Source organism: Rhinichthys klamathensis, unplaced genomic scaffold (assembly GCF_029890125.1).
Source record: "Rhinichthys klamathensis goyatoka isolate OS25496 unplaced genomic scaffold, OSU_Roscu_1.1 h1tg000359l_1, whole genome shotgun sequence".
Taxonomy (NCBI): domain Eukaryota; kingdom Metazoa; phylum Chordata; class Actinopteri; order Cypriniformes; family Leuciscidae; genus Rhinichthys; species Rhinichthys klamathensis.
The window spans coordinates 29,841-45,593 of NW_026606868.1; the positions used below are offsets into that span (position 1 = coordinate 29,841).

Here is a 15,753-nt window from a genome sequence, read left to right on the forward strand (position 1 = left end):
AACGATTACAATTTTTAATCGCGATTAATCGCATGATTTTCTTACGCGCATTGTTACGCGCAAAATTGAGTAATGAATTCTAAAGTAGTGTATTGCGCACTTTTGATTTAAATGTACTGCTATATACACAAAAGTACAATAACATGTGGTTTGCAAAAACTTTAAACAAATAGCCTAATGTTCTTTTTACCAGCACTATTCCCTTTACACAGTAGCAATAAAATATTTATTGCAAATCTCAACTTAAACATTAATGTAATCAAATCAAATATTAAACCAAAGCTATTTGCTACTGCCAGGGCATTACCTTTTATCTAGTTTGTTAAAACAAGTTACCATCAGAGTCCTGTTTTCTTGGGTTTTTTCTGAGGTATGAACAGGTATCTTTTATCAGGGAGCAGCAGACACAGTCTGTGTTCAGTAGCAAGTTTCCCTGTTAGAGTGAGGTGAAGTGTTCGAGCACAAGGTGCAGCGGCAAGCGGGTGCGTTCCCGTGAAACTGTCACGGTTGTGCGGGCATACATGCACGCCCGCTGCCGAAGTTGAATTGTCTTGAACTTTTTGTACACGACGCGCAGCACAAATCATTGGAAGAGAGACTGATCCTCGCTTTTTGTGAGTTTCCAGAATCTAAATAGTTATCAGGACATCAACAGGAGGGAATTCACATGGCAGAGCATCCCCGCTAAACTAAACGCAGGCCTATCAGGTAAAGTTATGTATCATTTTAATTTAAGTTAAAAAGGCTGCAGCTGCGCACTGAAGCCGTTGCCATGGTTATGCATAGAGCGTCTGCCGTTCACTCGCGGAGCGCTGTCTACCTTTCTGTTCACCTGAGAGAACCTGCCGAAGCCTCCCTCTACTGCTTGTTTGGGAGGGTTATTTGCTGGCTGACCAACATCCCACCCCTCCTGTGACCCATGGTTTGACTGTAGGCCTATGTGTATTCAGAGCCAGTGAGCAACGGACTTTCAAAATAATAATAAAACAAAAAAACTGCGTTAACGTGCGATAAAAAAAATTCCGGCGTTACTTAATAAATGTGTTAACGCGTTAACGTGCCCAGCCCTAATTTATTATTTTTTTGCAATACACTTTATTATTCATTAAGGTCATGTTTTTTTTTTTACAAATTTATTTTGAGTAGCAGTTGCATATTTATGTCTGTAACAATTAGTTTGGATTTGTGTAAATAATGTGTGTGTTTTAATGCAGCAGGCTCACATACTTTCCTCACAGCCTAGCTGCTTTTGCTTTTTCTTCACAAATCATTTTGCAAACATAAACATACTTCCTCGTTTTCTCAAATCCTCATAACTTATTAAATAACTGTATTTATTGCCCTTGGCTCTCTGAGGCAAGCATGCTCATACAACAGCTGTGATTCAGTCAAACAGATTGATGTCAAAGGACGAAGATACCGTAATCAAAAGAGTGTAAAGTGAGACTTGTCAGTTCTGTTTGCAATCCACCACTCTCTTTTTTGTCTGATCCTTCTCTGTTTGTGTGTAGGATGAGGGAGAGTTTAGGGATAAACTGAGTCCTATCAGCGTGGCACTGAACTACAGTCTGGACCAGAATTCCCCTCCACCTGGCCTACAGCTGCGGCCCATTTTAGACCACTATAGCAAGACCTTCCACCATGAGCAGGTTTGCATGCAACATAAGTGTTTAGTTGGAGACTGCATGTATGCATCATATTAAGTTAAATTATGATGCCATGACATGCAGGGTTTAATAGAGGGTTCAAAACAAGATAACATCTTGTTGGCTGATTTAAACACTAAAGAGTTAATTAGAGAGAAAAAAAAAGACATAAGTTCAATTCAGTGAACAAACAAACCCAAAGACGGAAAGAGAAGATATTTTCTCTCTCGTTTCCTTTAGGCAAACATCCTGTTGGACTGTGGGGAAGACAACATGTGCATCCCAGATCTCAAACTTTCTGCTAAAATGTGAGTCCGTGGGTCTGATCCGTACATGTGTGTGCCATTGAACAACTGTTTGTATATTTGTTATAATTTATGTGCTTTGTTGTATTATGCATCCTCTGTTTATGTTTTAATCGCATGTCGTTCCTTGATTTTAGCCATATATATATATATATATATATATATATATGGCTAACATTAAAAAGTGTTACTTTGAACAAGTGTAACATTTAACAGACATATATATATTAACATTAAAAAGTGATCTTAAATGCAGATTTCTTTTTTTTACAGGGACCGAACAGAACTTATAATCGGGGATGACAACTTGCTTATGTTAACCATCAACGCCGCCAATAAGGGCGAAGGGGCGTACGAGGCGGAGCTTCATGTGACCATGCCACCAGAGGCGGACTATATTGGTGTGGAGCGCAGACGTGAGGTAAACAACATTACCCACTATCATTTTTTACATATGCCTACGAGATATCGCTGTGTATGTGTTTATGTGGGTCTTGGATAGCCTATTGGATGTAGAAGATAATGAAGACTTTAATTAGTGAAAGTCCTTTGTATGATGTCTTTAATTTATAATTACTCTGATTATTGAAGGTTTATTTTAGTCTTATTCTCCCTAACTGCTGTGTTTAGATTATGACTCACTCACTGTATCCTCTTTTTCCAGAATGCTCATGCATGGGTTTTATCTATCTATCTATCTATCTATCTATCTATCTATCTATCTATCTATCTATCTATATATCTATCTATCTATCTGTCTATCTGTCTGTCTGTCGTTCTGTCGTTCTGTCTGTCGTTTATCTATCTTTCATCCTATCTGTCATTCTGTATTTTTGTTGTTCTATCGTTCTCTGTCCATAATGCCTACAGGCCTTCAAACTTCAAGGCTTTTTAAACTTTTTTTTTTTACTTTCAAACAAGGGCTGTCAAGTCAACATTCAGTGTTTGTGTTGTCAAGCTTTGCTATTTTCTTGCGACACCGGCATGAGAACCAATGACGTCTGTTCTTGCGCCTCACACAGATTCAAGCTTCCGTGTTTAGCACATTTGATGCACTTTTTTTTTTTATCTGCCGTCAGACTGAGGCATTGTTCCAATGACGCGTTGCTATGGGTTGCGTCTTTCTTCAGACTTGACTGACAGATTGGCATTCTGACACTATGAGCTTCACCGTGAGCTGTGTACGTTGGATTGATTTTAACAACTTTAATGTACTTAAAGTGTGCACCAAGCACCAGGAAAATACAAGTATCGGAATGGAACCTGGTATCGGCAGATACTTAATTTTCTTAATATACTTAATATTGGAATCGAGGGCACAAAAAAACTTGATCGGGACATCCCTAAAATCCCCATACTATGGAAGTCAGTGGCTACCGTCAAATGTTTGGTTACGCACATTCTTCAAAATATCTTCTTCTGTGTTTCATTTCAGTTTATTTATACAGGGACAGTACAAAAAAAACATGATCCCAGTCAAAGCTGGAAAATATGTATTGTACATAGAGAGTATAGCAAGAGCTAATTTGCATCTCAGGTCCCTAGAAAGGCTTTTCTAATAAAAAATAAATAAAACAACAAATGACTACTCATAGAATAAAACTACCACAATATGTCACTTATTGACGTAGATGTCACTCAAATACCAACCAAAATTTATACCAGAAATGAGCTTACAACTGAAGCATAAAACTTCACATGCAGAAGAAAGAAACATGCTGTTTAGCAGAAGAAAGAAATTCATATAGGTTTGGAACAACTTAAGGGTGAGTAAATGATGACTCATTTTTGGGTGATATATCCCTTTAAGACAAAAACCTTTACATTTACATAAATAGCTTGTATTTCTTTCTTTTTTTAGCGCATCACACCTGGTTATGACACAGTGTAACGTGAACTTGGGTCTTGTGAAATAATATCAGATTTACTAAATGGCTTTAAATCCATCATGGTGAAATGCTAAATCTGTAATCCATTCTGACACAGAGTTAAAAACACAAACATGAGTGCTGCAATGTCTTTGATGTAGTAATGAGGCAGGAATGCAGTGAATGTTGATCTAATTATGGCAAGGTTTCTTATTAAACACAGTCTAATGCCTCATGCCTTGATGTGCTCTGTAATGCATTGCCGAGATCTAACATACTGTTTATTTCATTTAATACAGCCCGACTTATCTTCATTCATATATTCTGCTGTCATTCAGTCATTCCATCATCCCGTTCATGCATGTCTGCTTTTTCCAGCATGAGACACTGGCGCTCTGTGGCACTAGCCGCAGAAGATCTGATTGCTCTCTGTCTGTCAGTTATGAGTTTAACAGATGCAGTGTATAACTGGTAATTGCAGCGCGTGTTTGAGAGTGGCTCTTAATGCAATTTGCACGACTCCATTAGCCACTCTTCTGGGAACCGACTGGTTACGGTTTGACTCTGTTTTGGTGAGAGGAAGTGGTTACCAGAGGAGGGAGATGGAGGAAAAGGGAGACTGATGTAGGGGGTTGACGAGATGACAGGGGTAGGGCCTCAGTGATGTATGATGTGATTACTATCAGGGAATTCATCATGTACTTTCTCTCCCTCGTTTTCTTTCCTCATTCCCTCCTTTGACCCTCCTGAGACATGTATTCACTGGATTATGCTAGTTATTGACCGGGTTTAATATTGCCTGGTTTTGTTTTCAATGATGTCATGCACCTCTTTTATTTCATTTATTTTATATATTTTATTTTACTTAGATTATTTTAATTACTTTTTTTGTTATTTTTATTTTAACAGTTTAGAAGTAGCATACAGTATTTATAAGTGTAAGATGTGTTAGTCTATTGGTAGAGTTTATGATTTGGATGTGGGTAGAACAAATCCTTTTTAAGGATGTTTAAATGTTTTACATTTTTAATGTTTAAAATAGGGGTTCTGAGGGGGCATGTGTCCCTTTGAATGAGCATAAGGCTTCTGTTTGTGTTCCTTAGATATTCAGCATTTAGTTCAACACAGCAGCTATTATAGATTAAATAATGAAGACCTGAAATGTTTCTTTCTCTCTCAGGATCTTCAGCGGCTGAACTGCGAGCACAGGACAGAGAATGATACCAGAGTTGTGGTGTGTGACCTGGGAAACCCAATGGTGGCTGACACAAACGTAAGAGTCTTGTCACACAAACTCGATTGATACGATGTAATATGTACAATTTGATTTGACAGAAGTTTACCTAAAAGAGAAAACCGACTGTAGAAAAAGATTTGTGGCAACGCTGAGAATGCAGTACGTACTTGCATTGCATTATGAATGTCATTTTTGATGCATTTTTCAACACATAAAATTGTGTTTGTGTTCATTTGCTTGTGTAGATTTTTTATTCTCACGTACTTGCTTGCAGTGAGAGCTTGAATCCCTCAGCGCATTAACATAAATGAGCAGGGCAGAGGAAGGAGGATTTTAGAGGGGTGAGAAAAGAGTAAGACAGCATATCAGTTGGCCCTTTAATAGCCAGATATTTAGCAGCGCTGTCAGCTTACTTAGACTTCAGGTCCTGTATGAGACACCTGCTGATGCAGCGCACACAAACACACACACACACACACACACACACATATATAATATATATATATATATATATATAATATATATATATGTATGTATGTATTTTTGATCAAATAAATGAAACCTAAGATATTCAGACTTGTTTTCAGAGAATATATTTTAAATATATGATGAGTAAAAATGTGTTTTCTTTACCAAGAAAGTGGAAAGATGAAAACCACTATTTTCTGTTTCAAACTTTCACATAGCATTTTTAGGTCATAATAACAAAAAAAAATTAAATCCAGGTTTTGATTTTCAAAGATTTATTATAAAAACGGATTATTATTTTTATATAAAAATGCAATTAATCCATTGAACAAATATAAAAGGTTTTTTTTTTCATATTGAAACTGTTGAAAATACACAACAACGTAAGTTTATTAGTATAATATTTTTAGTAAGTTTTCACAGACAAAAACACGTACTTTCAAAGATTCACATATTATAGTATAAATTTTATATCACTTGTTTAGGCCTATAAGATTTTTTTAAAGATTTGTATTCAACCCATAGCCCTGTTGAGCAAGGTCACCACAAGCTATTGATAGGTAAAGGAATAGCTATCAATAGCTCACAGTGACCTTGCTCAACAGGGCTATGGGTTGAATAATGCCAGAGTTATGCTTCAAGTTTTAAACAATGAATAAAAATCACATTCATTTTATACACTGAATTTGTTGTCTTGTGCATACTATAAATCCATTGCATTAATATAAAATGTGTGTAAAACTGTTCAAAATAGAACTTTAAAGAAGATTGAAAAAAAATTTCCTCCTCCTGAGTGTCTCATCTTCTGAATCTCCTCACGTAAATGATTCAATTTCGATGCCTTATGTTTCTTACCCACCGCAGAAACAACCACAGGTTCATCAATGCCGTCAAAATTATTCATTTTTTTGTTTGTTTGTTGATCGAAAAGTACAAAATAGATAAGAAAAACTAGCAAGCCGGGTGTATTTAAGGCGCTGCCGTTACTGTTTACATTGCGTGGAATGGTGCGTTGTGATTGCTTTCGCAGATATATCGCATTCTGCAGAGAAGGGAGACTGGCGTTTGTCGCGGTTTGGAAAGAAAGGGAGAAAACATGACAGAATAACACGGCGGATATCGCATTTTACTTAAAATTAAACATTGACTTTTCAATACCAACCAGATACAATACTGATTTTTGCAGTAACTAATTTTTTTTTTAAATGGCGTTTATCGCGTTTTGGAACCAAACTCTTCATATGTAGGCCTAGTTTTCTTAATATCTAAACAAAAATTATAATTCTTTTCTTGTTTTAAGCTTTAACCTTGCTACTGTCACACTACTAGAAGGATGAGGACACAAGGAATACGGTTAACAGACTTTATTTATACACCTGTTGCAATATCTGATCTTATAGATGGCTTCGAGATCCACACAGAACTGAAAACAGGAAACAGGGAATAACTGGAACATTAACAGTTTCTTGAATACTTTGAACTCAGAGGTAGACTTGATGATAAATCAGGGCTTGAAGGCAGACACGAATGCACTTTGAGCTTGAATGCAGATACGTAGACACTTGAATAGGAATACCGATCCGAAGACACATGAACTGAGAGCGGACTTGAATAAACTTCCAACTTGAATGCAGAGAAGAGATACAAGGTCCGTAGATGCACAGAAGAACTCGGAGAATCAGACTGGAGAATCCTGAAGCACCGCCGCACACAATGGCTGCTTGGAAATACACACAGGAGAGTGGTTAGTGATAAACTTGAGTATACTTGCTGCGAAAACACGGGAATCCTGGAACCAGAGATGCATGAGGAACCGGCTGAGTCACACGCGTCGATAGACGAGACCGGACAGAGAACAATGGAGAGACTGAAGCTTAAATCCTGTGTGCAGCATGGTGAGTTCGTGATGCAGTGCAGGTGGTGAGTAATCAGTATTCAGGGGATGAGCAGCGTGACCAGGTGTGCTGAGTTGATGCTGGCTGGGGTGTGTCGCTAGGTGTATCCGTGACAGTACCCCCTCCTCCACGGCCAACTCCTGGGGGCCGTAGACCCCGACGACGAGGGCGACCCCTTGGACGAGGGGCAGGACGATCTGGATGGTCACGATGGAAGTCCTGGAGGACCCAGCAGCGCTCCTCCGGTCCAAACCCCTCCCCGTCCACGAGGTATTGGAGCTGACCCCCTCGTCGACGGGAGTCCAGGATGGCGTGGACCTGGTACACGGCGTCATCCGCAGGATCCACAGGAGGAGGAGGGGGCACCTTGCCAGCATCCGTGTCTGTGGGAACAGGAGAGAGAGGAGCAGTGTATGGCTTTAACAGAGATACATGAAAAGTAGGTGCAATCCGGTAGTGCTGGGGAAGTGCAAGACAATAAGTGACCTCGTTGACCTGCCTCAGTACAGCAAAAGGACCTATGTATCTGGGACTCAGCTTGCGGGAGGGCAGCCGGAGGCGGATATCTCTGGTGGACAGCCACACTAGCTGGCCCGGAGCGTAGTGTAGCGTGGGTCGTCTTCGTGTGTCCGCTTGCTGCTGGTGCCTCCGGACTGCCCCCTGCGGGTGGACATGTGCCGAGTCCCAGACCCTCTCACTCTCAGAGAACCAGTGCTGGACCGTTGGAACATCAGATGGTTCTCCAGACAATGGGAACAGAGAGGGTTGATATCCCAGAACGCACTGGAAGGGAGTTAGACCAGTAGAAGTTTGTCGGAGAGAGTTCTGGGCATACTCTGCCCATGGGAGGTATTGGTTCCAGCGGTCCTCTGCTTCATGACAGTAGGTTCTCAGATACCTCCCAATCTCTTGGATCTTCCTCTCTGCCTGGCCGTTTGATTGCGGATGGTACCCCGACGTCAGGCTCACCGAAACTCCCAGTAGCTTGAAGAATGATCTCCAGACTCTCGATATGAACTGAGGTCCTCGATCCGATATGATGTTGTGGCGAGCAGGACGAGGCAGAGTGACGTGAGAGCGGCGCGAGGCCGGTAGTGTGAGTGCTAATGAGCGACACCTGTGAGACCCACCGGTCTCACATCTCTCACGGAGGAGCGGAAGCATAGAGGAGGAGCGACGACAGTGAAGATCAAGAGAGGAACAGGCCTTATTTTATGTTGTGTTTTGTTTCTGTGGCCAGCAGTCGTCCGTGAGGGGCTGCTGGCTTATACTTTCATTTTTGTATTTGTTTATTTATTTATTAAAATCGTTGAACGTTCGCCGGTTCCCGCCTCCTCCTTTCCATAACATCTGAACCCCGTCACAGATGTCTTCTGGAATTCCGAAATGGCGAAAAATCTCAGTAAACAGCATTTCAGCGGTCTTGAAGGCTGTGGGAAGCCCAGAGAGAGAGATCAGCTTACAGGACTTGGAAAATCTATCGACTACTACCAGGATGCAGGCTTTGGAATCAGAGGATGGTAGATCGGTCACAAAGTCCACAGCAATGTGAGACCATGGTCTGTTCGGAATGGGTTGTGGCATGAGTTTACCTTCAGGCAGACGTCGGGGTCACAGGCGTAACTATCGGTAAGCAGGGTACGCGGTTGCTTACGGGCCCGGACCAATCAGTGGCCCGCGTGACTGGAAGATATTGATTGACAGCCGGGGCCCCGTATCGCATTTTACTACTTTTAGTCTGATCGCATTTTACTTTATCACAAATTTATTTGAATAAATAATGACAACAACATATTTTACTGATCATTAAATACACGTGTGAAAGGAACAATGATGGATTTTGGTGTAATTTATTTCGAATTGGGACTGGGGAATCCCCGGGTCGGTAAGTGAACATGCGTATTGCGTGGAAAACAGTAAAAACGTTGAACTCGAGACAGACAATATCGATATGGAGTCATCAAATTACAAACACAAAAGTTGCTTTCAAAAGCGAAAACGAAAAGAGGAATTCGAGAAATTAATGAGTAAATTACCAAAAATAGGAAGCTTCTTTAAAAAGATCGCACAGGAGGGGGAGATCGAGCTGGAGCAAGAGAGTGAAGCGACCGTTGGCATAGCAGTGAGTAACAATGTGTTATGGTGCGCCGTCACCAGCAGTGTTTTTTCATGTGTTATGGTCCGCATTCACAAGTGTTTTTTTTGTTGTTGTTTTTGTAGTGCGCAGAGGCTACTCCTGATTTTGTCAGTCATCTCATCTCTTATATGCTGTGTCTATGATCCTATCCTGTCCTATTCATGGTAACGTTAGCCAACTCGTGGACATTGCGTCATCACGTGCTGTAATAGGGGGGCCCGCCTTGATAATCCTGCATAAGGGCCCGGTGTTGGCTCGTTACGCCACTGGTCGGGGTACTTTGGCCATGGCGCAGGCTGCACATCCTTGCACGAACCGGGAGGTATCTTGAGCCATCCCTGGCAACCAGTAGTGCTGTTGGAGAAGTGAGAGGGTTTATTGGCTGCCTGGGTGTCCCGAGCCCGGAGAGGTGTGTACTGAATCCAAGAGGGAAAGGCGGAGAGTAGATGGTACGAATAATTTTCCCTCTGGACCTCCCGGCGGAGCAGGTTCGTTCAAAGTGGCGTCGGCTATGAGTTCATCGATGTTCCACTGGATGGGGCTGACAATCATGGCTGGAGGGAGTATGGTCTCTGGATTCTCGGCAGAGGTTTCAATCTGGTGAAGGCGAGACAGAGCATCAGCTTTGAGATTCTTTGAACCAGGTCGATAGGTGACTGTGAAGTCAAAGCGTGTGAAGAAGAGTGCCCAACGAGCCTGGTGTGGATTGAGTCTTTTGGCTTCACGGAGATACTCAAGGTTGCGATGGTCAGTAAACACCTGGAAAGGATGCTTGGCTCCCTCCAACCAGTGTCTCCATTCCTCCAGAGCTAGTTTGATGGCCAGAAATTCTCGATTACCGACATCATAATTCTGCTCCGCCAGGGACATCTTACGAGAAAAGAAGGCACATGGATGGAGTCGTGAAGGGGTCCCCTGCCGCTGAGAAAGAACAGCTCCTACTCCGTTGGTGGATGCGTCCACATCCACAATGAAGGGCAGATTAGGATCAGGATGTTTTAGCATAGGGGCCGAAACAGAAGGCTTTCATCAAACACTCAAATGCTTCGGAGGCTTCATCAGACCATGTTAACTGCTTGGTACCCTTTTTCACCATAGAAGTCAATGGAGCACAGATCTTACTGTAGTCGCGGATGAATCGGCGATAAAAGTTGGCAAAGCCCAGGAACCGTTGCAGGTCTTTCAGGGTTTGAGGCTTGGACCAGTTGAGTACAGCTTCCACTTTGTTTCGATCCATTGAGATGCCGTCTGGAGAAATTACGTACCCCAGGAAGTGCATGGTCTCCTGGTGGAATTCACATTTCTCTAACTTCAAGTACAGTTGGTACTCACGGAGACATTTCAAGACCTTCTTCACTTGCTGGACATGTTCTTCGAGATTGGTAGAAAAGATCAGGATATCGTCGATGTAGATGATGACAAACTTGTGGAGCATATCTCGGAATATCTCATTCATGAAGCCTTGGAAGACAGCTGGACTGTTTGAAAGGCCGAAAGGCATGACCAGATATTCGTAGTGTCCAGCAGGGGTAATGAAGGCAGTCTTCCACTCATCTCCCTCACGGGTACGAACTCGATTATAAGCACTTCTCAGGTTGAGCTTGGTGAAGATACAAGCTGAACGCTACTGTTCCAGGGCTGAGGGCACCAGAGGCAGTGGGTATCTGTACTTAACTGTAGAGGCATTCAGAATGCGATAATCTATACATGGGCGGAGTCCTCCATCCTTTTTCCCAACGAAGAAAAAGCTTGAGGCAGCAGGGGACGTAGATGGCTGAATATATCCTTGACGTAAAGCCTCCTCCACATACTCCTCCATGGCCTTCTGCTCCGGGATGGACAATGGATATATCTTTCCATGTGGTAGAGTGGCCCCAGGCAGCAGGTCAATTGCACAGTCCCATGGCCGATGAGGTGGAAGAGTGGTGGCGAGATGTTTGCTAAATACTTCCTGAAACGCCCGATATTCAGGTGGAATTTCGTGACAGGATTCTGTGGCTGGACTTTCTACTGAAGTTGAACACAGGATAACAGGAACAGCAGGCATGGAAGGCACCGAAAGACTTTTCTTGACAGGCCGATGAGGTGGAAGAGTGGTGGCGAGATGTTTGCTAAATACTTCCTGAAACGCCCGATATTCAGGTGGAATTTCGTGACAGGATTCTGTGGCTGGACTTTCTACTGAAGTTGAACACAGGATAACAGGAACAGCAGGCATGGAAGGCACCGAAAGACTTTTTCTTGACAGGACAAGACAATGTTCCTTGCAGTAATCACTCCGGTGACGTACTTCCCCATTAGTCCAGCAGATGTCAGGCGAGTGTTGATTGAGCCACGGGCATCCCAAGACGATGTCTGCAGTGGAGCCCTCCAGTACCAGTAGCGAACATTTCTCCTGATGAAGACAGCCGATGGAAAGTTGGAGTTCTGGACTGCAGTAATGAATACATTCTTCTGCTGAGAGGTTTCCCTAGGATGGAGTGTATACTCAGAGGCTGACTCAGTCGTCGACGGCGGGCTTGTTAGCGGTTGAGTAGTGAGGCTGAGATGAAGTTCCCTGCAGCGGCGGAGTCAATCAGAGCTTTCGCTGGAATGGAGTGTTTCAAATAGGTGATTAGTACTGGAGTTTGTTTCAGATTGGTAACTGTACTCACCGCTGTACGGATGGGACATTCCATTCAGAAATGTCCCGAAGCTCTGCAGTACATGCAGAGGTTATTGGTGTGACGACGATTACGTTCATCTGCGGTAAGATGTCCAGCATCGATTTCCATAGGTTCTGGTACTGGAAGGCTTATGGGCGAGGAGTGGCGAGAGGAGTGTGAAGGCAAGTTGTTTAAGCAAGCTGTGCGATGTTGTGTGATGAGTATAGAGCGCTGGATGAGTTTCTCCTCGTAGATGGCCAGTTGTAAGCAGATTTCAGTGTTGAGCCCTCGACGATAGGCATAATCTGCAACTGAGGATTTGCCTTGTTGAAGACGAAACAGCTGATCATTAATAGACATGGCATTTGGACTTTGAGAGAATACAGTGCGAAAATGTTCAATGAAACCATTGAACGACAGTAAAGCAGGAGCATTGAAATCCCACAGGGCTTGAGCCCAATTCAACGCACGGCCAGAGAGCAGGGAAATTATGAAAGCAATTTTGGCTTTTTCAGAAATTAATAGAGTAGCATTTACCTCCATTTAAAGCTTGCATTGCAAAAGAAACCCGTTGCACTACTCCTCGCCCGAATATGAAGCAGGTTTGGCCATGGGACTTACTGAGGCAGGTCTGAGGTTCTGAAGGGCGTGACGGAATTCACTGAAGGTTTCCTGGAGCAGTGTGTGCGGTGCGGAGGCTGCATTGGCAGCGGTGTATGCTGAGGTATCCATAAGCGATTGGGGTGCGGCGGCGCCCCAAGGGGCTTTGATGGATACGGCAGCGATCTCGGAAGCCGGGGATACTTGCATCGTGTGTGGTCCGGTCTTCTGTCACACTACTAGAAGGATGAGGACACAAGGAATACGGTTAACAGACTTTATTTATACACCTGTTGCAATATCTGATCTTATAGATGGCTTCGAGATCCACACAGAACTGGAAACAGGGAATAACTGGAACATAAACAGTCTCTTGAATACTTTGAACTCAGAGGTAGACTTGATGATAAATCAGGGCTTGAAGGCAGACATGAATGCACTGAGCTTGAATGCAGATACGTAGACACTTGAATAGGAATACCGATCCGAAGACACATGAACTGAGAGCGGACTTGAATAAACTTCCAACTTGAATGCAGAGAAGAAATACAAGGTCCGTAGATGCACAGAAGAACTCGGAGAATCAGACTGGAGAATCCTGAAGCACCGCCGCACACAATGGCTGCTTGGAAATACACACTGGAGAGTGGTTAGTGATAAACTTGAGTATACTTGCTGTGAGTACACGAGAATCCTGGAACCAGAGAAGCATGAGGAACCGGCTGAGTCACACGCGTCGATAGACGAGACCGGACAGAGAACAATGGAGAGACTGAAGCTTAAATCCTGTGTGCAGCGTGGTGAGTAATCAGTATTCAGGGGATGAGCAGCGTGACCAGGTGTGCTGAGTTGATGCTGACTGGGGTGTGTTGCTAGGTGTATCTGTGACAGCTACATTGTTAAATTTTTGCTGAAAACAAGAAATCATAATTTGAATTTAGGTTTGTACTGTATTATTGTTACTGAAAAATGAAGGAAAAAAAACACTGATTAAGAAAATAATTTATTGCTGGGTATCTTTTAATCATCCATCCATTCAGAGGAAGGAAACCATATCTCTCTCTCTCTCTCTCTCTCTCTCTCTCTCTCTCTCTCTGTGTGTGTGTAAAAAATTTTAAGACTGCTTTCCTACAGGCCCCACGGACCCTCGGTAATGTGTCTGTTCTACAGATGTATTCATTGATGTGCCATTAATGACACATAACTGCATACGTCTCCCTGCTGATATCAACATGTATGTTCACTAAAGAGAAAATGCACATACCTTACGTAGAACTTTTCTTGCACAGTCAAAAGCTTGATTTGTGCATTGTGTAATATTTTTATATTGTAATATTCCTCTCCTTTCTCTTTCCTTCCTACCTCTTTCTTCCCTGTTTCTCTGTCAGGTTGATTTTGAACATTGTTAATGAGAGTCTGGAAAACAAAACAGTGGGTCAAGAGAAAAAGTGGAATGATGGAGTGAGCGTGTGAAGGGAGGGTGTAAACACAATCGGACTAAGTTTGAGGTTCAGTCTAAACACTCTCTCCATCTATTTACTATTCACCATGACAACCCGTCTCCAGCCATCCCAAATATCTAAGCCTGGGGTGCAATTACAAAGGTTACAAAACACACTCTTGACCCGTCACAACACACTCATGCACGCACTCCTAACACAACATCCTGCCTGCATCTCATTTGCAGGTATATACACAGAAACAAACAATGATAATGATATAAATAATGAATTTGAGCTGCAGTAACAATAGTCAGCTTTGCAGAGAGGGTTTTTAATGGACTCACTGTCTTTGTGAATCTATTTGCAGCGTTCATTTCATCTTGCACATTGCTAATTGAATTCAACATGTCCACTATTGCATTGAATATAGATTTTTGTGTGGTTAATTATAATGAACTGAATATAATCTGATAAGTAAATTACATGGTTTAACCCGTTTTCATTAATTTATACATAAGTATGATTTACTGTATTATTTACATTATTATTTCTTATTTTTCTGAGAATTCATTTTTACATTGTGTATTACACACACACACACACACACACACACCTGCATCTTTATTAGCCAGTTTACTCCCCTCCTTTTCTGTTTGTTTGGATTGCAGTGCTTGTTAAAGCCAAGGCAAATTGAAATGTAATTTGTCAGTAATTTGATGCAACGCGGGCAAATGCTTGGGCTCGAACAGTGCCAGCTCACTGAGAGCGGAGGCAGGGCAGAGAGGTTTATGACTGTGTTTACTACTGCAGGTCAAAAGATAATGTTGCTCATAAACTATAAATCAGAGCATCACAACTGAATAGGCAGTATATTTCCTGCGGATGGACCTGCGGTTTTAAAATGGTATTGGTCAGTGTGTGTAGGCAGTTGGCTGGATGCTCAGAGGTCTGTGTTATTATATGTCAAACTAGCCTGTCATGTCGGGGGATTGTGGGAGAGCTTTTTAGAGAAATTTTGTGGCAGCATGTAGAATGTAAAGGGAGCAAAATAATTCTGAGACGAAGTAAATGCCTCACACAGAAATAGCCTTATTTTTATTTATTTTTTGGTGTTAAAATACTTAGCCTACTTCTATCATAGCAAATTATAGGATTGCATTTTAATTAATTTAGTCATTTTTATTAGTTTTCTTTATTAGTTTTAAAAAATATATATATTTCTATAATGCTCTAATTTATTTTTATTTCAGTTTTAGTCATTTTAGTACTTCAACATACATTTCAGTTATTTCTAATAGTCATTTTAGTTTAAGTTTTTCATGTCATTTGTTGCTGTCCTTAGCATAGAAACTCTGATTAGCATGGTTAGCATTAGCATTGACTAGTTTGTCTGAATAATGTGGGGCAGAAGGAGAGTTAGCGTGTTTGAGAAACCTGTTTGGAAACGATCATTAAAGGGATAGTTCGCATAAAAATAAAATGGCATCATTTACTCACCCTCATGTCATTC

At 42.0% G+C, this 15,753-nt stretch overlaps 1 protein-coding gene across 1 annotated transcript in view; it reads left to right on the forward strand.

The window, feature by feature from the left end:
• itga8 (integrin, alpha 8) overlaps positions 1 to 15,753 on the forward strand; it is a gene marked incomplete at its 5' end in the record, with an annotated part of 66,641 nt that overhangs the window by 27,703 nt on the left and 23,185 nt on the right. The window contains 4 exons of the mRNA XM_056233059.1: positions 1,512 to 1,649; positions 1,887 to 1,954; positions 2,225 to 2,372; positions 5,000 to 5,092. Coding sequence (XP_056089034.1) covers positions 1,512 to 1,649; positions 1,887 to 1,954; positions 2,225 to 2,372; positions 5,000 to 5,092 — 447 coding nt within the window. The remainder of the gene's footprint in view (positions 1 to 1,511; positions 1,650 to 1,886; positions 1,955 to 2,224; positions 2,373 to 4,999; positions 5,093 to 15,753) is intronic.